This window comes from Populus nigra, chromosome 19 (genome assembly GCF_951802175.1).
Source record: "Populus nigra chromosome 19, ddPopNigr1.1, whole genome shotgun sequence".
NCBI classification, from domain to species: domain Eukaryota; kingdom Viridiplantae; phylum Streptophyta; class Magnoliopsida; order Malpighiales; family Salicaceae; genus Populus; species Populus nigra.
This window is the reverse complement of record NC_084870.1, coordinates 12826236-12847821: the sequence shown is the minus strand read 5'-3', so window position 1 is coordinate 12847821 and position 21586 is coordinate 12826236. Positions and strand designations below refer to the sequence as shown.

The window sequence follows — 21586 nt, the reverse complement described above, 5'->3', positions numbered from 1 at the left end:
CAAAAGTTTCCTGGTTTTGGTTTGACCCATAATTGGGTAAAGCGAAGTATCTTTTTTGAGCTTCCTTATTGGAAGACCAATCTGCTCCGCCATAACCTTGACGTCATGCACATCGAAAAGAACATGATTGAGAACATTTTCAACACCGTCATGGATGTGAAGGGGAAGACAAAGGACAACATCAAGGCTAGATTGGATATAGCTTTATACTGTAACCGTAAAAATATGGAGTTGGTTTATGATGAGTCACGGGTCGCAAAACCAAGAGCAAGCTTCGTGTTAGAGAAAAACGCACAACTGCTAGTCTACAAATGGCTTAAGAGTCTGCGTTTTCCAGATGGACATGCATCGAACATATCAAGGCTGGTTAATATAGAGGACTGCAGATTGTATGGAATGAAGAGTCATGACTGCCACGTGTTTATGCAAACACCCATCCCATTAGCTTTTCGTGATTTGTTGCCAAAGGGAATATGGGATGCACTCACGGAGATCAGTCGTTTCTTTAGAGATATATGCTCCAGCAAGTTGAATGTTGATCACATTGAGAGGCTTCAAACGAATATCGTCGAGACACTATGCAAACTTGAGATGATATTCCCTCCATTTTTTGACTCAATGGAGCATCTCCCTATACATCTACCGTTCGAGGCAAAAGCTGGAGGACCGGTCCAATATAGATGGATGTACCCATTCGAACGGTTAGATATTACAGTTGCAATGTAATTCATATATAAAAGTATTTTATATGTTTTTCTTAATTGAAAATACTTGATTAATATTTCAATGCAGGTACTTGTTTAATCTCAAGAAAAAGGTTAAGAACAAGGCGCATGTTGAGGCTTCGATATGTGAGGCCTATATTGTTGAGGAGATCTCAACATTTATCTCGTACTATTTCGAACCTCATCTGAGAACGAGAATCAATCGTGTTCCACGGCATGATGATGGCGGTGAAGTGCCTTCTAGTGGGAACTTGTCAATATTCTCCAATACTGGACGACCCACACCTAAAAATGTCGTAAGAGGAAGATATTTGTCGGAAATAGAGTTCAAACAAGCACACAACTATGTTCTATTTAACTGTGATGAGCTGAGACCTTTTATTCAGTAAGTTTATACTAAGTAAACTTTGTTAGTAATATACTGTTAATTATATATTGTAATATCATACACTCATTATCACTTGCAGGCAACATCGTCAATATTTGCTCTCTAATGACTCACAGCTGACCGAATCCCAGATCTTTCAATTACAAGATGAGCAGTTTGCCACGTGGTTCAGAACACATGTAAGCACTATCACAAACTCATTCTAACTTGCAAAATTACTGTACGTATGCATGTCATTACGAGATTCTCGTTCATTTACTGTTTATTGATGTACATTACATACAAGGTTTATCAAATGGGAAGGAGTGCACCTAAGTCATTGTCTTCACTAAGCCTTGGGCCTGAAAGAAAATGTAAGTGCAACAACGGGTATTTTGTCAATGGATATGTTTTCCATACTGAAGATTACGGGCAAGGAAGAAAGACATACAACAGCGGTGTTTGTGTTAAGGGATCCACTAGTAGTGAGTTAGAAGTTGACTAGTATGGTAGATTAGAAGAGGTCGTCGAACTGCAATATCATAACGAGCAGAATATAGTGTTTTTATTCAAATGCTATTGGTATGACACGACTGACAGAGGAATCAGAGTTGATCTGCACTATGGTCTGGTCGAAATCAACTCAAAAGCTAGACTCCGCAACATAAACGATGTCTTTGTTTTCGCAAAGCAATGTCAACAAGTTTATTACACATACACCCCTTCATTTAGAAAGGATCGATCAAGAGTGGATTGGTTGTCCGTTTTAAAAACGAAACCCCGGGGTCGTGTCGAGGTTGTTCAGGATGAGAACGAAGACACAAGTGTGCGAGATGAAGTCTTTCAAGTTAGTGAGGTGGTTGAACCATATCGAGTTGCTCCTTCGATTGAATTCGAAGAAAATTCAAATTTTCGTGTTTTCAATGATAGTCTTGTTGATGTTGACGCAGAGGAGTTAAATTTTGTTTTGAGCTCTAGCGGACAACCAAATATCGATGAAGAAGATGATATTCATATTGAAGATTGCGATGAAGGTGATGACAATTCAATTGATGACGAAGAAGAAGAAAATTCTGACTAACTACCAAAATGAAGCCCTATGTAAAACCCTTTTGTTCATGTAATTTAGATTATGAATGATATATATATTTTGAAACACAAAATATTTATTACTTGAAATAATTAGTTCAAATGCCACAATTATGAGATAATTACTTGAAATAATTATTGATCATGGATGATATATTTTGTGACATGAAATAATTACTTGAAATGCCACCCGATCACCAACGGCGACACCGACGGCCTTAAGTCCGTCGGCATTTCACAGAGAGTTCGGAAATAATTACTTGAAATGCCACCCGATCACCGACGGCCTTAAGTCCGTCGGCCTTTCACAGAGAGTTCGGAAATAATTACTTGAAATGCCACCCGATCACCAACGGCCACACTGACGGCCTTAAGTCCGTCGACATTTCACAGAGAGTTCGGAAATAATTACTTGAAATGCCACCCGATCACCGACGGTAAATACCGACGTATTTAAATCCGTCGGTACGTTGTCGGCGGGTCAATTTTACCGACAAAATTACCGACGGACCGCACGAATTTCAAAGGGTTGCACATTAAATGCGCCTCTGACCGCGTAATCTTGCCGACAGAAATACCGACGGACCACAGAGGGGCATTAAAAATTTTGGTGCGAAATTCAAAATTTACCGACGGAGTTATAACACATCACCGACGGAATAAATTAAAATAATAATTAATTTTATATCCGTCGGTAAATCTGTCGGTAAAACTGGCTTCTAACCTACCCCGACCGCCTCTTCAGTTCATTTTCTCTTCTCCTCAGTTTTTCACCATTTTTTTCCTCTCCGTTCTTCACTCCGTTCTTTACTCCGATCTCAAGCTTTTTTTATCGTGAATCTCCATCAGATTAAAAGGTTAGTGTTTCCTCTATTTCATTTTACTTTCATGGTTTTTTTTGCTATTTTTTTGGTTATTTTTTTTGTTTTGGTGTATTTTTTGTAATGTAGATAAAGTCTATAGTTTTTTTTTGCATAATTCATTGCTAAAGTCTATAGTTTTTTTTTTGAATTTATTGAATATTTTTTATTGTTTTTTTGGCATAATTATTATTAGTTAATTTGTTGAATATTTATTGTTAATGTTGAATTTACCATAGAATTAGTAATTGAATATGTTGGAATAATTATTAATTTTACTTTATTATTGCATGATTTGTGTTTAATTTTTTCCATTTATTTTGATTGTTATTCTAGAGTTTTTTTTTTAATTTATTGTTTTGTTGTATTGGCATATTTATTGAATAATTACTTGAATTGTAATTCTTAATGTTGAATTTACCTTAGGATTAGTAATTGAATATGTTGGAATAATTAGTATAGATTGGGTAAATTAGTTGTGGCTATTGTTAATATGTGCAGGTTTGTGGATTTGGGTAGTATCCGGTATAGGGGAGGTGCTGTCGAATTTTTTTTTAACATTTGAATTTAATTATATAATTATTTGTATAAAATTGTGTAGATGCGTAGAATGAAAAGCAGAGTTGGTCGCTCACGTACGGTCGCAGCTAGTTCGTCTAGCAGCGATGATGATATTTCCTTAGGTGCCTCTCAAGAAGAGGCACCTACACCACCTGCGCCGTCAACCGATGCTGCCTCTTCCAGCGGTACTTCACAGCGCAGAGGCAGCGTGCCTTCGCAGCGGAATCAATTTACCCGCAAGTACGAGGCACAGTGGAAGGACGACCTTTCAATGTAAGTTTGTTAAGGTTTTAGTTTTTTTTTTAAAAAAATTACAACATAATGTATGAAGTAATCACTATTGAATTTATTTCATTTATTTTCAGGTTCACAAACATTGAAGCCGCCCGAGTAATATCATCGGCGTTTAAATCGTCGATGGAGATTCCATTGTTTCAATGGAGTCAGATATCCAAGCATCCTGAATGGATGCCTCAAATCAATGCATGGTTTAACAGGTTTGAGGTTGGTATTAATTTATAATTTTCAGCTTATTAATATAATTGTAAATAAATTATTATTTTTATTTAAACTTGTTTATTTATACAAAGTACAAATTCTGCTGGGACATTGAGCATAACACCGTTGTGAGGAGGGTGTGGGAAAATCACGCGGCAACTAGGTAAGATCGAAAACAATACAGGATTTTTTTTAGACAAAAATTTATGTTTCGAAATGTAATTTTTGGTTGCGTGAAGCAGGTTGCGTGATTTTTGGTATGAAGCACAGAAAAAGGCAAAAAAACCGCGAGGGATAGGGGTTTCCAAGGCTGGAACGATGTTGCGGTTGGGAGGGATTTCAAACCGATATACATCCCGGAAGATATATGGCCGCACTATCTTGAGCACGTGACGTTTGAGCGGTTCACACGACACTCACAGTCCGGTGCTGGCAACCGGAATCGGCCAATTCATGGCGCGGTGACAACTCACACTGGCGGCTCCGTTCCGTTTGCTGCACATGCGAAACGGATGGTAAGATTAATTTAAATGAAATATATCGTTAAATTCAGTTGTTGTTAATATATCTTTTTTCATTATAGGCTGCGTCTCTTGGACGTGAGCCGAGCCCGATGGAGCTGTTTGTGGAGACGCACGTGCGGAGTCAAGACCGCTAGAAGGGGGCGCAACAGGTCATTGATAACCGTGCTCAGCATTTCGTGGTATGTTTGTTCAACCATTTTATTTTGTAAGTTATTATGTTTATTGTATTGAATATGATGATTACTTTTTTATTTTTATTTTCAGGAGACCTATAATAATCGGTTGAGGGAGAGATACGGGGACGATACTTTGACCCATCCGGAATTCGATCCGGATTTGTGGATGGAGGTTGGCTCGTCAGGTGGACCCGATAAAAATCGGATTTACGGGCTCTCCAACACTACAGGCAACAACTTGCGGTCGACCCGTAGTGTTTCAACCGTTGGGAGCTCCCAATCAATATCGAGCTCCCAATCTAAGGAGTTCGTGGCTTTGCAGCAACTCATCGAGAAATACGATAACCTACAAGCGGAGTACGCACAACTCAAAGCGTCTCATGCACAACAAAGAGCGGAACAAAGAGCGGAGTCTGAGCACTTCAAAGCGTCTCAAGCACAACAAAAAACGGAGTATGAAGCAGCTCATGAACAGCAAAACGCGGCTTATGACCAGCTTTACGAAATGATTATGAAATTATCAAATAACGGAACATGTGCGCCTAATCCTTTTTGGCCGTATAACCACCAGCCTCCGCCAGGATCTCCTCCTCCTCCTCAAGCTCCATCATCTTTATATTAATTTGTAATCAACATTATTTACCTTTAAAACTTCATTTATTATTTTTCTTGAAACATATTCAGTTTGTAATGAATATTATTTAACTTTGTTTTTTTTTTTTTATGTTTAATATAAATTTTATTTGCATAATTGGTTTGTATTACAATTAATTTATATAGTTTTATATTATATATCCTAAATAATTTTTAAAAAAAAAATTAAGAAAAAAACTATTACCAAGGATTTTACCGACGGATTAATTCGGTCGGTATTTTAAACACTCACCGACAGAATTACCGACGGAATTAAACCGTCGGCATTTAACAGTAGCTTCCACAATCACCGACGAAGTTACAGACGGACATATTCTGTCGGTATTTCATACATTCACCGACAGATTTACCAACGGATAGTTTCCATCGGTTAATCACAATATACCGACAGACTAAAAATCCGTCGGTATATTTCAAGCGGGAATCTTTTTTTTTTGGCGCGCAAATTCCGTCTGTAAAACCATCGGCAAATGTTTTTTTTGTTTTTCCGACCGATATAGCGACGGAATGGGGAATCACCGACGAAGGGAAAGCCGACGGACGTAATCCGTCGGTAAAAAAATCACCGACGAACTTCTAATCACACACCGACGGAATTTTTCCATTGGTAAAACTGTGAAATCTTGTAGTGAACAAATAAAGCGAAAAAAATGATTTAATATAAAAAATAAGTATTTATCAATATTATAAAAACATATCTTCACAATATTTCCCAACCATCTTAATGATTTTATTTCTTAACAAAGTAAAAATTAAATGAGAGTAGAATTGCATAAAAAGAAAAATTTTAAAAATCTAAATCTAAAAAAAAATTGATTAGACCAAAAACACTATTTATAATGTTGCTAATGGCGCCAAAGTCTGGGATTATTGTCTCGTAGGTTAATTTATGGGTAAAGTCCCAAGCTCTCCACTGTTTCTGTTGTGGTAAATACCCTATGGAGCTCGGCTGGTCCTGTTGAAGTTTACTAGCTATGATAAAGTTATGTTCATACTCAGAAGTAAATTTTCCAATGAGATAACTTCATTAATACCATACCCATTTTTATTGAGGAAAGGGAACCTTAGCTTGCAGAAACAAGAAAATATTCCAATATGGCTGCCTTTGTGGGGTATAGTACTGTATTCTCACGAGGGACTTTTCTTTTCCCTGTTTTTTTCTCCTAGTGGTTTCTTTCACATCATTTATTTTAGTCTTCATGATTCATTACTGGGGCGTCCGTCATTGACTCATGACTTCGGATGGGATATTTTCCGAACTTGAAAGAATAGAAAACTAAATAAAATAAATCTACTTACATCACAGTTGGGTTAATTAATTTTGGATTGCTATGAAAGAAAGATCGAAGAAAGGACTCGCAAGACTTCATTGACCTGATCATCTATGTCATATGATGAGTGTTTTCTGTTAGTCTCTCTTTGCTATATATTGTCTACAAGGAAATGAAGTTGCACAATTAAAAATTAGCGGGAGAGAGTTGGTTCGGAGCTTCCTTGTATACATATATTAAGTTGGGTGGTGGTGTATAGAAAATGATACTTCAGAGGTGGGTGTTTTTGCTGATGATGTTGCTACTAGTGGCTGCAGTAATAGGAGCAACAGCAAATCCAGATGTGAAACCTGGCTGCCAAGAAAGGTGTGGGGATGTTATTGTTCCTTTCCCGTTTGGGATTGGGGAACAAAGATGTGCCCTGAATGAAAACTTCTTTCTAAATTGCACTTCTACTGATGATGGTCATCATGAACTGTGGTTTGGAGAGAACATGCCCGCTCGCAAGATATCATTGCTGAATGGCACAGTCACTGTAGGCATTTTTACATCGTTCGATTGCTATGACAAGTCAGGGCGGCAGTCGCAGCTTTTCTATCAGTTTATCACACTTGGATCAGGTCCCTTCACAATTTCAGACTCTCGAAATGTGTTCACAGCTGTTGGTTGTGACACCACTGCCATGTTGACCAACGAGGAGGTGACATTCGGGTCTGCTTGTCTCTCTTTATGCACTAGAAATGTTACCATGTCAAAGAATAATTCCTGCTCAGGTTCTGGATGCTGCCAGACCTCGATTCCAAAGGGTCTCAAGTCTCTGGATATTACCATTCAGAGCATTCGCAACCACACTGATGTTTCCGAATTTAACCCCTGTGGCTTTGCTTTCGTTGAGGACATAGACTCCCTTGACCTGTCGGATTGGCCACTCTCTCGTACTCCAAAATTTAAAGATACATCAAATGTTGTGATCGAATGGGTAGCTCAAACCGAGACATGCGAAAATGCTCATGGCAATAAGAGTTCATATGCTTGTGGCATCAATACAAATTGCTACTACTCCGATAATGGCCAAGGATATCGTTGCGCATGCAATGAAGGGTTCAAAGGAAACCCATATCTTGAAAAAGGATGCCAAGGTAAAGTGACAGATGCCTTCAGTAGTAGAGTGATTGAAATTAAAAGACTGTTCATTCCTCTTCTCAGATATACTTGAAACAAAAGAACTTCTAAATCCACAGTCATGGTAAATTCATAATTTGGTAAATTATGAAACGAAACAACTTCTCAGAACTTCTTAAAACTTTCACTCTGTGTTGAATTAATGTAAATTCGTAATTTGTTATGTTCACAGATATCGATGAGTGCAGGGATGGCAAGAGATACCCATGTCATGGTAAATGCCATAACACCATTGGGAATTACGAATGTAAATGTCCACTTGGCATGCATGGTGATGGCAAGAGAGGTTGCCGTGGGTTTCGCATCATCACAATTATTATTGCAGGTAATTTATGTCCTTCGTATGCATCCACTTCTTACGTGGCAGTGGCAGGTATTCCTTGTTTTTCAATTATCCTACATGTAATTTATGCAAGCATATTGAGTGGCTGATTGGTTTTGAAATTGTGTTTTTTAAAATTTTATATTTTTTAAAAAAATTATTTTTTATATTTTTTAATATATTAATATTAAAAATAATTTTGAAAAATAAAAAAATATTATTTTAATATATTTTTAAATAAATAATAAAATAATGTTATAAAACTTGCCAACACTGTTTAGCTACGAAATAAAATGACCCCCTGATAAAACCACCCTAGAGATAAAAAAACAAAACTACCATTTCCCACTTCTCTCTCCACCAGATACCAGCCGCCACAGATCTACCATCCCAACCACCATAGCCAGACGAACCAGCCGCGCCACTCTTCCTCCACACCATCAAATCCACGCCAACTCCAGCTGGAAATCCACAGATGGACTGTCTCCTTCCTACTTTCATCCTGACAGCAGTAGCCTCACAGACCACCCGAACTCCTCCGAAAAAGCAACCACCTGATCTCCTCGCAATTTCTAGCAGCAGCACCGTGACCAGCCGTGCCGCTCTCCTCGACACCATGAAAATCGACGCCAAAACTAGCTATGTTAGTTTTGTTCATCTAATTCAGTTTGCTAGGTTTTATAATTCAGTTTAATTTCAGTTCAATTACAAAATTAGACGAATCGAAAAACTGGTTTATTTTTTATTTTAAAAAATATTCAAAATATGAAAATCTATCATAGAATTTTATTTGAAAATAATTGAAAAGTGATGGCCCCTTCACTCGCCAATGCTTTGTCGCATATGCCACTCAAAGTCAATATTTAATAACAAGTTATTCTCTCATAGGATAAAATAAATAAATAAATAATAAAAGTGGATCGTCTTTGTCTTTCTTGAAAATCTCATGAAACATAAAAAATAAATTTCTTAAAATAAATTTAAATTTTTTAAAACTTTAAAGGAATAAATTTTTTCCTCGAAATACTATGACAAAACCTATTTGAAGATGCTCAACCATTTAAAATTTTGTATAAAGCTTTAGAAATTAAAAAAAAAACTATAATTTTTGAAAATGTTATAGAAATAAGAAAATTTCAATACTGCTCATCGATTAACTTTTGTTTGCAATATAATAATGATTAATGACTCAATCGGTATATAATTAGATATTCATATCTATTATATTATGACTTATAGATTTTTTATAATTAATGAAAATATACTTTTAGATTGAGCTATTTATCTTATTAGATTTAGAGACCGTTTTGGGAACACAGTAAAACTCTAATAAACTTTTGTCGCTTCTGATTTTGAGAACGCATATAGAGTACTACATTCCCAAATATACTTTTGTTGCTTCTGATTTTGAGAGCGCATATACTACTGCATTCCCAAAATGGACTCTTAATATGAACATTAAATAATGATCAATCATGAAATTATTATTTTTTAATTTTTTTTTTGAGAAATGCAGCTGTTGTTGGAGTTGTTGGAGTGTTGTTACTGGTTATTGGTAGCTGGTGGCTATACAAAATCATGGAGAAAAGGAAGAGCATCAAACTGAAACAGAAGTTTTTCAGACAGAATGGTGGTCTACTGTTACAGCAACATTTATCCTCAAGTGATCAAGGTGGTATTTCCAAAACCAAAGTATTTAGCTCAGAGGAGTTGGAAACTGCCACAGATGGTTTCAATGTGAATAGGATACTTGGTCAAGGTGGCCAAGGTACCGTGTTCAAAGGGATGCTATCAGATGGAGTAATTGTTGCGGTCAAAAGGTCCACAATGGTGAGTGAAGAAAACCTTGAAGGATTCATCAACGAGGTCTGTATTCTTTCACAAATCAACCAAAGAAATATAGTCAGGCTACTTGGTTGCTGTTTGGAGGCAGAAGTTCCTCTTTTAGTTTATGAATTTATTCCTAATGGAACTCTTTCCGAGTATCTCCTTCGCCAAAATGAGGAGTTCCCTTTATCATGGGAAATGAGATTACAGATTGCTGCTGAAACTGCCGGGGCACTTTGCTATCTTCACTCAGCAGCTTCCATTCCAATTTATCATCGAGATATAAAGTCCACCAACATACTCTTAGATCACAAGTATCGAGCAAAGATTGCTGATTTCGGGACTTCAAGATCACTCTCCGTTGATCAAACTCATTTGACGACTAGTGTGCAAGGCACCTATGGTTACTTGGACCCAGAATACTTTTGGTCCAGTCAGTATACAGATAAGAGTGATGTCTATAGTTTTGGAGTAGTTCTTGCTGAGCTCTTAACTGGACAAAAAGCAATTCTTACAAACGAGTCACAAGAACGCAAAAACTTGGCTGCACATTTTGTTCTTTTGATGGAAGAGAACAGAATTTTTGATATTGTTGATGCTCAAATTAAGGAGCACTGCCCCAAGGAGGATGTCATCGGTGTAGCTAATATTGCAATGAGATGCTTGAATTTGAATGGAAAAAATCGACCGACAATGAAACAAGTCACATCAGAGTTGGAGAGGATCATTCAATTGCCACAAAAGAAGAACGTTCAACAAAATAACGAAGAAGCTGAGAGCATCACGGCTGAAGTAGTCAGTGCGTGGGATGATGCTTCTACATCAATTACTTGCAGCAGTTTTCAAGTTGATCAGGCTCTATCATCATCAGATGTCGAACCTTTGGTCCCTTTCAAGACTTGGTGATCCATTAATAAGAAACGTGTCTCGACTCTGTAAGTTTTTCCTTTTTCGTTTTTCCTAATGTTCTTGGATAAACTCAAGACCATTTGTTTCGGTATTTGTTTTGCGAAATGCTTTAAGCCATCGTTGTCCCTTTTTTTTTGGTCATCCACTGAAGGAGAATGGAAACTAGGCTGTTACAGTCCCTCCTCAGATTGTTGCTAATGGCGCCAAAAGCTGGGATTATTGTCTTGTAGGCTAATTTATGGGTAAAAGTCCCTAGCTCTCCTCTGTTTCTGCTATGGCAAATACCCTATGGTGGCCGGATGGTCCTGTTGAAGTTTACTGTGGACCGAAAGGCCATTCCTGAGACGTGATATAATTTTGATCCCAGTGATTTAGGACGATGCTAGACCACTTCAACGTAGCATTTAATTTGGACTTTGTGATTGTAGCGGACTTTCTGGACTTCAATAAGGAAATTTTCAATCTCCAAGGAAATGACTGTCTGTCTTAGGTTCACTTATTGAAGGACTTGCATTCTCACGGAGAAGAGTGATGATTTGCCTGGCAAAGATTATATCTCTTCACTATTTTTCTGACCCCACAAGTATTCATGAAGTGCTGTTAGCCTAGATAGCTCATCAGATACTTCATGCTTGGCCTTTTTATACAGCTGCTATTTGTACATCTTTTTGCAAGCTCAGCAACCATTTCTATTTCCTCCGGTTCTTCTTTAGCTACCTCAAAATCTAGAATTTTAAGGAGATGATTGTTTTCCAATGATGAGATGAAAATGATGTTACGCTTCTCTGCAGGCATTGGAGTTTGGCTTCTGACCTGTCAGAAGTTCCACGAGAACCACTCCGAAGCTGAAGACATCACTCCTTACTGTTAAATTACCTATCACAAGACACTCACTATCCGGGTAGCCACAATTCCCCTGTATTTTTTTTGGCTATATCAGCTTTACCCGATGAAATCAGCTCTGAAGCTCCAAAATCAGCTATCTTTACTGTGAAATCTTCATCCTGAAGTATGCTCACTGGAGGGTTTGCTAAAAGAATGCAAATAATCAAAGTGCAAGTGCAAGCAAACGGTTTGTCCGAGTTCTCAACACTTGGGACTTTTATCATGGATATGATGAAAAGGGGTTCCGTTTGAGATGAATTTGTTAACTAGTAAAGGCTCTTTGGTCTGTAAAAATAGTCCAAGTAGCTTTTGACCACATTCTTGCGATTGACTTGTAGCCAATTTCATGCTGAAATTCCTTGTTCATTTGACCCTTGTCTACTCCCTTAAACTTGGTGACTGCAAGTTGGGTATAATATGGTAAAACTCCTTTGTATACGTAGCCAAAACTACCTTGGCCAAGTTTGAGTTCTGGAATTACCCAACACTTGGATCAACTGCGGCTGAGATACCACTTAAGATGGTGGTTCCAGCTCATTGTGCGATAGGACAAGTCTCAATTCTCTGGAAATTACCGTTCAGAGCACAAGCAACCACACTGATGTTTCCGAATTTAACCCTCGTGGCTTTGCTTTCCTTGAGGACACAGACTCCCTTGGCCTGTCGGATTGGCCACTCTCTCGTACTCCAAAACTTGAAGATACATTAAATGTTGTGATCGAATGGGTAGCTCAAACCGAGACATGCGAAAATGCTCAGGCCAGTAACAGTTCATATGCTTGTGGCATCAATACAAATTGCTACTACTCCGATAATGGTCAAGGATATCGTTGCGCACGCAATAAAGGGTTCGAAGGAAACCCATATCTTGAAAAAGGATGCCAAGGTAAAGTGACAGATGCCTTCAGTAGTTGAGTGATTGAAATTAAAAGACTGTTCATTCCTCTTCTCAGATATCCGTAGTCCTGCCAGAACTTCTTTTAACTTTTACTCTGTTGAATCAATGTAAATTCATAATTTGTTATGTTCACAGATATCGATGAGTGCAAGGATGCCGGCAAGAGATACCCATGCCATGGTAAATGCTATAACACCATTGGGCAGGGGTGGAATTAAGGGGAGGCAAGCAGGGCCTTGCAAGACATTTCAATTTTTTTTTTTTATTTTAAAAATTTGGGCTCTCTTACAGTAAATATATTTGCTATCTTTAAATTTACTCCTTATTTTATGGTACTTACGTGGAAAGAAAAAAATATAAAATCATTAATAATTTTTTCAATTAAATGTACTTTGCTATCTTCTCTCTCTACAGGCTGCAGCGCAGCAAGTTAAAAAAAAAAAAAAATTACAAATCACAAGCAGAATTTCCCAAACACTCGGAGATAACTAGTAAGCAAGCGGAATTCCATAATTAATTCATCTTTCATCTAATCTCTCATCTAATAAAATAAGGTAATTGCTCATTGATAATTCAAATTTAAAATTTATTTTTATTTTATTTTAAAATTTTTATTAAGAATTTAATGAAATTTTTTTTATAATTCTACCATTTTTGCTTTCTTTTTTTACTCAGATGTGTTAGTTCTATTAATTTATCTTTAAATTCTTGTTATAGTGATTTTTTTAATTAATTATATATTTTATTGTTTTGTCTTGGTTATATTTGAATTTTTTTATGTTTTTTTTAGCAGAGCCACCAAAAATATCAATTTTTTCTCACAATATACGTTTTGATTTTAGGTTGAACCATGAGCAAAATAAGAAAAATTGATTCTTTTATATATATATAATTCACAGCCTAATAAATCAACTCCAATATGTAATGTTAAAGTTATGGTTGGGCAATCCCAATGTGCTTCAGTTTATGCGTTGATTAGTGAGCAACCTCTTACTAGAATCGACATTACTCATTTAATTATAGATCCAAGCAATCATGTTTAAATTTAGAAATACCTAATTAATCAATAAAATAAAATTAACTTTATTATTTTAATTCAATTTGGTATTGCTCCAAATCTTGTACCTTATACAAAGGTTATTATATATTTGTAATAAATTATTTGAATAAAACTAATTTTTCTTACCACTCATGTCTAATAAATTAAAATAAATATTATATTTTATTATATTAATTTTATCTTCCTAACAAAAAATCCTCCCCTGAATTACGAATGTAAATGTCCACTTGGCATGAGCGGTGATGGCAAAAGAGGTTGCCGTATCATTACAATTATTATTTCAGGTAATTAATGTGCATCCACTTCAATACGTGGCAGTGGTAGGTATTCCTTGTTTTTCAACTATCTTATATGTAATTTATGGAAGCATATTCAATGGCTGATTGGTTTTAAATTGTGTTTTTTAAAATTTTATTATTAAAAAATATATTATTTTAAAAAACTTTATTAAAAAAATTTTAAAAAATTATTATCATATTTATAAACACTATCTAAACATATTTATAATTATAATGAGGGTTATTTTTTAAAAGATTTTTTTTATTTAAAATATATTAATATATTAATTTTTTTATTTTTAAAAATTTTTAAAATAATTATTATCATATTTACAAAGACTATCTAGACTAGTATTTATAATTGTGGTGGTTGTTATTTTTCAAAATATTTTTTTATTTGAAATGTATTAAAATAATAATTTTTTAAATTTATTTTTAACATTAATCAAATTCAAAAATAAATAAAATAAATAAATTTTTTAAAAAACTATATGCAGTAGTATAAAAAAATAAACCTTAAATTATTAATTCATCTGCCACATTTTTTAGATTGAGCTATTTATCTTTTTAGGTTTAGAGACTGGTAACACATTAAAACTCCAGAGACTGGTAACACATTAAAACTCCAATATACTTTTGTTGCTTCTGATTTTGAGAACGCAGATAGTACTAAATTTCCAAGTGGATTTTTAGATATGATTTATTTGCTAATAAGTAGTTTATTTTTAGAAAATATTTATTTTAGAAAGTGAATTTTTAGAAAGAAAATTATTTTCTGATATTTGGTACTATTATAAAAAATAAATTGAAAAATATTTTCGTGTTTGGTTATGTTATGGAAAATGAGCTGGAAAATAGCTTATTAATGTTTTATTTTTTTTTTAAATTTATTAAAATAATAAGTAACAAATCTTACAAATTAAAACGTTGAATGAGAATGAAATTGAAAAAAAAATATAATTTCATAAATTATCTAAAATAAAATAAATAATAATCAAAATAATGAAGATCAAATATAACAAATAAAAAATTTGAAAAATAATGAAATTAAAATAATAATAATTATAATTTCATAAATTATTTCAAATAAAATAAGTAACAATCAAAAGAATGAGGATTAAATTTGATAGATAAAAAATTTCAATTAAAAAATGATAAGAGAAAAGCAAATAACAATCATAAAAATGAGGACCGAAGTTAATATAAAAATCAAATCAAATTAAATTTTAAGGGAGAAAATTGAAAAAAAAAATTCAAACAAAATATATATTAATCAAAAGTTTAATGACCAAATTTGATATAATCAGCAAATAATATGATATCTCTAATTTTTTCATAACTTCTGAAAAGTATTTTCAGCCCAAAATAAAAGGAAAATACTTTTCTAGAAATCAAGTTAAATTTTTCTTTGACTGAAAAATGTTTTTCGTTGACCAACTTTTCTATTGACAAACAAACACAAGAAAGTTTGGAAAGTAGCTCTCAAAAAACCACTTTTCAAGTAAACAAACGACCCTTAATATGAACATTAAATGATGAACAATCATGAAATTATTATTATTATTATTATTATTAGAAATGCAGCTGTTGTTGGAGTGTTGTTACTGTTTATTGGTAGCTGGTGGTTATACAAACTCATGGAGAAAAGGAAGAGCATCAAACTGAAATAGAAGTTTTCCATAGTCGACTCCATCAAAAATATAAAAATCCTTCTAAACCTAAATTTATTTATCAAACCCTAACATGTCAAATTTACTGGTTATAATTCAAAAAAGAAAGAGTTAGAAATGATCTTACATTACCTTGTTACCAGTCCCACAAATAGCCCCAAACCAAAAGCCTCCACACCCAAGTTTAAGAAATTATAAACGTTGAAGGATGTAATTTAACTGGTCAGACTCAAAGTTTACTCTTTAGATATCACCAGCTCGAGTCTCACAAGCCTCAGGGTCATTGGAGGCTTATATGGTCATTAACTTCAGGGCTCGTGGGATTAGTCGAGGTGTACACAAGCTGGCCCGGATACCCACGTTAATAAAAAATTGCCTGGAAAAAACCATAGTTATTAAACCCGGTCCGGGAGTTGATCCGGCCAAGGGGCTGGGTTCCGAGTTTCATGGGTCAACCCGGGTCAACTTGGGTCAACCTGGAAAAATAAAAAAAATTAAAGTTTTAATATTTTATCTGAAAAAATTAAAAAAAAATCAATGTAAATATAGGCTATACATATACATATTGTAAATAATAAAGTTTAAAAGAATATTTTGAAAAGTTCTTTTATCCCACATTAAAAAGATGTTATGTTAAGCTTTTAAGTTGAAGTATTTAAACCAAAAAAGTTTTTTATCTCACATTGAAAAAACATAACTTTTTTCTTGGGAACATAGAGTATATTTACTAATGGGTTTTAAATCTCACATTGAAGAAACATGACTTTTTTTCTTGTGAACATAGAGTATATATACTAATGGATTTTAAATTCCACATTAAAAAAATATTATGTTATTTTTTTAAATTGAAGTATTTAAACTAAAATGTTTTTTATCCACAATAAAAAAAAAATTGTTTTATTGGGAACATTGAAACTCCTGCTCATCTGATATTGTAGGTCCATATGTATGGCAAGATCTTGGGTTGTATCTGCAAGCAGTGAAAATAGGAATGTCAAATCTGTAAAGAAAATCTAAAGTGCTGTTGGTGTGTAGTCATGTGTCCCCTGTATTGTCTTTAGCTATTGTTTATTCATCAGATGTAACCATTGGAGGTGATCCTTAATTACTTTCTTCGCTAGACATGATTCGTCGCCTGGCTGATATGGCCAACACACAATTTATAACCACCACTTTCAGGCCAGAACTTGTGAAGGTTGCCGACAAGTTATATGGGGTGACACACAAAAACAGGGTGAGCCGTGTCAATGTTGTCTCCAAGGAAGATGCACTAGATTTTATCGAGCACGACCAAAGAACCGGCGCGAGCATGTGTTCTCGATGAAGGGGCAGCATGAAGTCCATGGCACTGCAGTTCTTCAAAGAGGTATGAAAGCTTTTTCAACCCCTGTTGTGAATGCTACTGCTTTGAGCAAGTTTCCCCACTTTGCTGAAATCTTAGCTTAATACTGTTCCTTGAAATCACATGCAACTCTCACCTACGTAGAAAAGGTGTTCAGTTGCTTGAGGTCAAGGAAAGTCTTGAGTGTTTGACAGTGTATGATCATCTTCTACGAATTACTCGCATGTAATAAAAAAAGAAAAGAATCTTGAAAGAAGAAATTGTATGCATGGTTTGTCCTCTGCTTTGTTTCAAGCATGGTTGTTAAACATCCTTTTTGTTTTGAGTAGAGACGGCGAGGGCTTGTTTGGAAACGCTGCAGTTTCAAAACGATTAAAATATATATATATATATATATAAAAAGAATTTAAAGAAAAAGAATTCAAAAACCTTTAAAAACGCTTTGTGAAGAAGAAAACTAACACGCTTTATGTTCATTTTCAAAGAGTAAATCTTCCAATGAGATCTAAAACATACCTTGAGGAAAAGGCTGCCTGCCTAAGTGGTGGAGTATCCCGATAGAACAGTACTATTCTAAGGAGGGACTTTTCTTTTCATTGTCTGTTTCCTTCACAACATTTGTTTTTGTCTTCAGGCCTCATTGTCTATTGACTTAGGATGAGATATTTTCCAATAGGATAAAAAAAAAAAAATACAAGAAAGACTGAATTTTCCAAAAGAATTGGAACCACAGACGTCGGTCTACACCAGTTACATGCCAGCGGATATGGTCACCATAAGATACCAACGAAGAAGTTGATTTAAATAATATTTTTTAAAGTATTTTTTATTTAAAAATATATTAGAATAATTTTTAATTTTTAATTTTTTTTTTAATATTAATATATTAAAATGATTTAAAAATACTAAAAAAATTAATTTAGAGTAGAAACAACATTTTTAATTTTTTTAAAAAAAAACTTTGAAATGAAAAAACAAATGGACACTTTGGTCCCTTGACCACTTCTAGGTAGCACTAGCGTATAGTGTATTCTAAGGAGGATTTTTCTTTTCCCTGTCTGTTTCTCCTATTGTTTCTTTCACATCATTTATTTTAGTCTTCATGATTCATTAATTACAGGGGCCTCATTGACTCATGACTTCGGATGGGATAATTTTGGATTGCTGTAAAAGAAAGATCGAAGAAAGGACTCACAAGACTTCGTTGACCTGATCATCTCGGAATTGGTCATATGATGAGTGTTTTCTGTCAGTCTCTCTTAGCTATATATTGTCTACCAGGAAATGAAGTTGCACAATTAAAAATTAGCGGGAGAGAGTTGGTTCGGAGCTTCTTTGTATACATATATTAAGTTGGGTGGTGGTGTATAGGAAATGATACTTCAGATCAGGTGGGTGTTTTTGCTGATGATGTTGCTACTAGTGGCTGCAGTAACAGGAGCAACAGCAAATCCAGATGTGAGAGATGGCTGCCAAGAAAGGTGTGGGGATGTTATTGTTCCTTACCCGTTTGGGATTGGGGAACAAAGATGTGCCATGAATGAAAACTTCTTTCTACATTGCAATTCCACTGATGATGGTCATCATGAACTGTTTCTGGGAGAGAACATGCCTACTCGCAATATATCATTGCATAATGGCACAGTCACTGTAGGCATTTTTGCATCGTTCGATTGCTATGAAAAATCAGGGCGACAGTCGCAGCTTTTCAATCAGTCTATGACACTTGGACCAGCCTACACATTTTCAGACTCTAGAAATATGTTCACAGCAGTTGGTTGTGATACCATTTCCGCAGTGACCAACAAGGAGGAGACATTCGGGGCTGCCTGTCTCTCTTTATGCACTGTAAATGTTACCATGTCAAAGAATAATCCCTGCTCAGGTTCTGGATGCTGCCAGACCTCGATTCCCAAGGGTCTCAAGTCTCTGAATATTACCATTGGGAGCAATGACAACCACATGAATGTTTCCGAATTTAACCCCTGTGGCTTTGCATTCCTTGAGGACAAAGACTCCCTTGACCTGTCGGATTGGCCACTCTCTCGTACTCCAAAACTTAATGATACATCAAATGTTGTGATCGAATGGGTAGCTCAAAACGAGACATGCGAAGAGGCTCAGGCCACTAAGAGTTCATATGCTTGTGGCATCAATACAAATTGCAATTACTCTGATAATGGCCACGGATATCGTTGCGCATGCAAAAAAGGGTTCGAAGGAAACCCATATCTTGAAAAAGGATGCCAAGGTAAAGTGACAGATGCCTTCAGTAGTTACGTAATTGAAATTAAAAGATTGTTATTCCTCTTCTCAGATATTGATGAAACAAAACAACTTCTAAATGCGTAGAACTTTTCTAGAATTTATATTCGTGTAGACTAAATTGTATTGAATTAAGGTCAATTCATAATTTGTTATGTTTACAGATATTGATGAGTGCAAGGATCCCAAGAAATACTCATGTCATGGTAAATGCCACAACACCATTGGGGATTACGAATGTAAATGTTCACTTGGCATGCATGGTGATGGCAAAGTAGGTTGTCAAGGATTTGCTATCACTACCATTATAGCAGGTAAATGTCCTTTGCATTTTTCTTCTATACCAGTGGTTGCTATTGCTTGCTTTGACTGCTTCCAGAGCTCCACCTTTAGTACTCAGAGAACCAATAAGCTCCTGGTATTGGATTCTGCTTTGCATACATCCTTTATTCCTCCCTCTCAACACATGAGATTAGCATAGCCACTAAATATGGCATGGAAACGTTTCTGTTCAAGAGATTCATTTGTTTTCCATTGATTTTCTGTATGCAGTCATAGGCGCAATAGTTTCCCTGGTGATTATTTGTCTATTGCTCTTCATGATCTTGAGTAAAAGAAGAAAGGACAAGAACTTCAGAGAAAATGGGGGAACGGTTTTAAAGCATCAAAGAGTAAGGATTTTCAGTGAGGCAGAGCTGACAAAAGCAACCAACAATTATGATGATGATAAAAAACTCGGGGAAGGTGGTTTCGGTTCAGTTTACAAAGGAGTTTTAGCAGACAATACAGTAGTTGCTGTCAAGAAGTCCAAGGGGGTGGACAAAGCTCAGATGAACGAGGATTTCCAACATGAAATCTGCGTTGTTTCACAGGTCAACCACAAGAACGTGGTAAAACTCCTGGGCCTGTGCTTGGAGACCAAAGTGCCATTACTAGTTTACGAGTTCATCTCAAATGGAACCCTTTTCAAGCACATCCATGACAAAAGGTCACAGGTATTGGCTTCCTGGAGCAATCGTCTGAGGATTGCATCGGAGGCTGCTCTCGCGCTTGATTATTTGCACTCTCTAGCGGACCCTCCAGTTATTCACGGGGATGTCAAGTCGGTGAACATTCTATTAGACGATAATTACACGGCAAAGGTAGCAGATTTTGGAGCTTCGGTGCTTATTTCTCCAGGCCAGACCAATATTTTAGCCACGAAAATACAAGGAACTTTCGGCTACCTGGATCCAGAGTATCTTATGACGGGTAATTTAACTGAAAAAAGTGATGTGTATAGCTTTGGGGTAGTTCTTGTGGAGCTTCTCACAGGGGAGAAGCCAAACTCAAATGCCAAGTCAGGAAATAAACGGAACTTTATTCAGTACTTCAACTCAGCATTGGAAAATAATGATCTTTTTGGGATTTTGGATTTTCAAGCAGCTGATGAAGCTGAGATGGATGAGATAGAAGCTGTTGCTGAGCTTGCTAAAAGATGCCTGAATAGCATAGGAGTAAACCGCCCATCCATGAAGGAAGTGTCCGAGGAGCTTGCTAAGCTGAAAGCCCTTAATCAGAAATCATGGGCCAAGCAAAATAGCGATGAGACAGAGCACTTGCTAGGCGAATCATCACAATCTTTCCGCAACAACGCAAGTCCTCCCACGAGTCAATCCCAAACTGTCATATCCTTTGAGATTGAAAACTACACCGATAGCATTTAAAATTTGAATTTGCCAAGGAAACATGCTGCACTTTCGGAGGGCCAAGAAATTGTTGTCAAGCGTGTACTTAATAGGTTGTTTGATTAAGTTGCAGCTTTATTGGTAGTGATTGAGTATTATTGCCTCCAGGATCCTGCAAGTTCAACATGTTTCTGGATTCATCCTTTCTTTTTTCATCATGTAAAGTAAAAATTGTGGGTTTACAAGATAAAGATCGTAATAAAGCGATCAATTTACCTTGCATGGTAGGTTTTTCTGAAGGACTTGCATTATCATGGAAAGTGAGTGCTGATTTGCCTAGCAAATTCTCTATCTCTTCACTGTTTTTCTGATCCCGCAAGTCTTCATGGAGTGCTGTTAGCCAAGCAAATGCTTGGCCTCAAGGAGTGCTGCTATTTATACATCGTTTTTGCAAGCTCAGCAACGAAATCTAGGAAATTTTTTTTTCTTGAAAAGCTAGGACAAAACCTTTTTGAAGATGCTCAACCATTAAAATTTCATGCTGAAATTCCTCGTT

At 35.7% G+C, this 21586-nt stretch overlaps 2 protein-coding genes across 6 annotated transcripts in view; both read left to right on the top strand.

Annotated features, from left to right (window-relative positions):
* LOC133680043 (wall-associated receptor kinase-like 8) overlaps positions 1-12672 on the top strand; it is a 43729-nt gene extending 31057 nt beyond the window's left edge. The window contains exons 1-4 of one of the 4 annotated variants that reach the window (XM_062102837.1): positions 6893-7864; positions 8080-8232; positions 9746-10991; positions 11757-12672. In XM_062102837.1, coding sequence (XP_061958821.1) covers positions 6988-7864; positions 8080-8232; positions 9746-10962 — 2247 coding nt within the window. In that variant the 5' untranslated portion in view covers positions 6893-6987 and the 3' untranslated portion in view covers positions 10963-10991; positions 11757-12672. Of the gene's footprint in view, positions 1-6892; positions 7865-8079; positions 8233-9745; positions 11440-11756 lie in introns of those variants that run through there. The other 3 variants (XM_062102838.1, XM_062102836.1, XM_062102839.1) reach the window with 3 other exon arrangements.
* The window catches only part of LOC133680044 (wall-associated receptor kinase 2-like), a 52664-nt gene extending 31335 nt beyond the window's left edge, over positions 1-21329 (top strand). Inside the window, exons 2-4 of one of the 2 annotated variants that reach the window (XM_062102841.1) lie at positions 18490-19349; positions 19528-19677; positions 19916-21329. In XM_062102841.1, the coding sequence (XP_061958825.1) occupies positions 18490-19349; positions 19528-19677; positions 19916-21069 (2164 nt within the window). In that variant the 3' untranslated portion in view covers positions 21070-21329. Of the gene's footprint in view, positions 1-18273; positions 19350-19527; positions 19678-19915 lie in introns of those variants that run through there. The other variant, XM_062102840.1, reaches the window with a different exon arrangement.
* Positions 21330-21586: the final 257 nt, after the last annotated feature.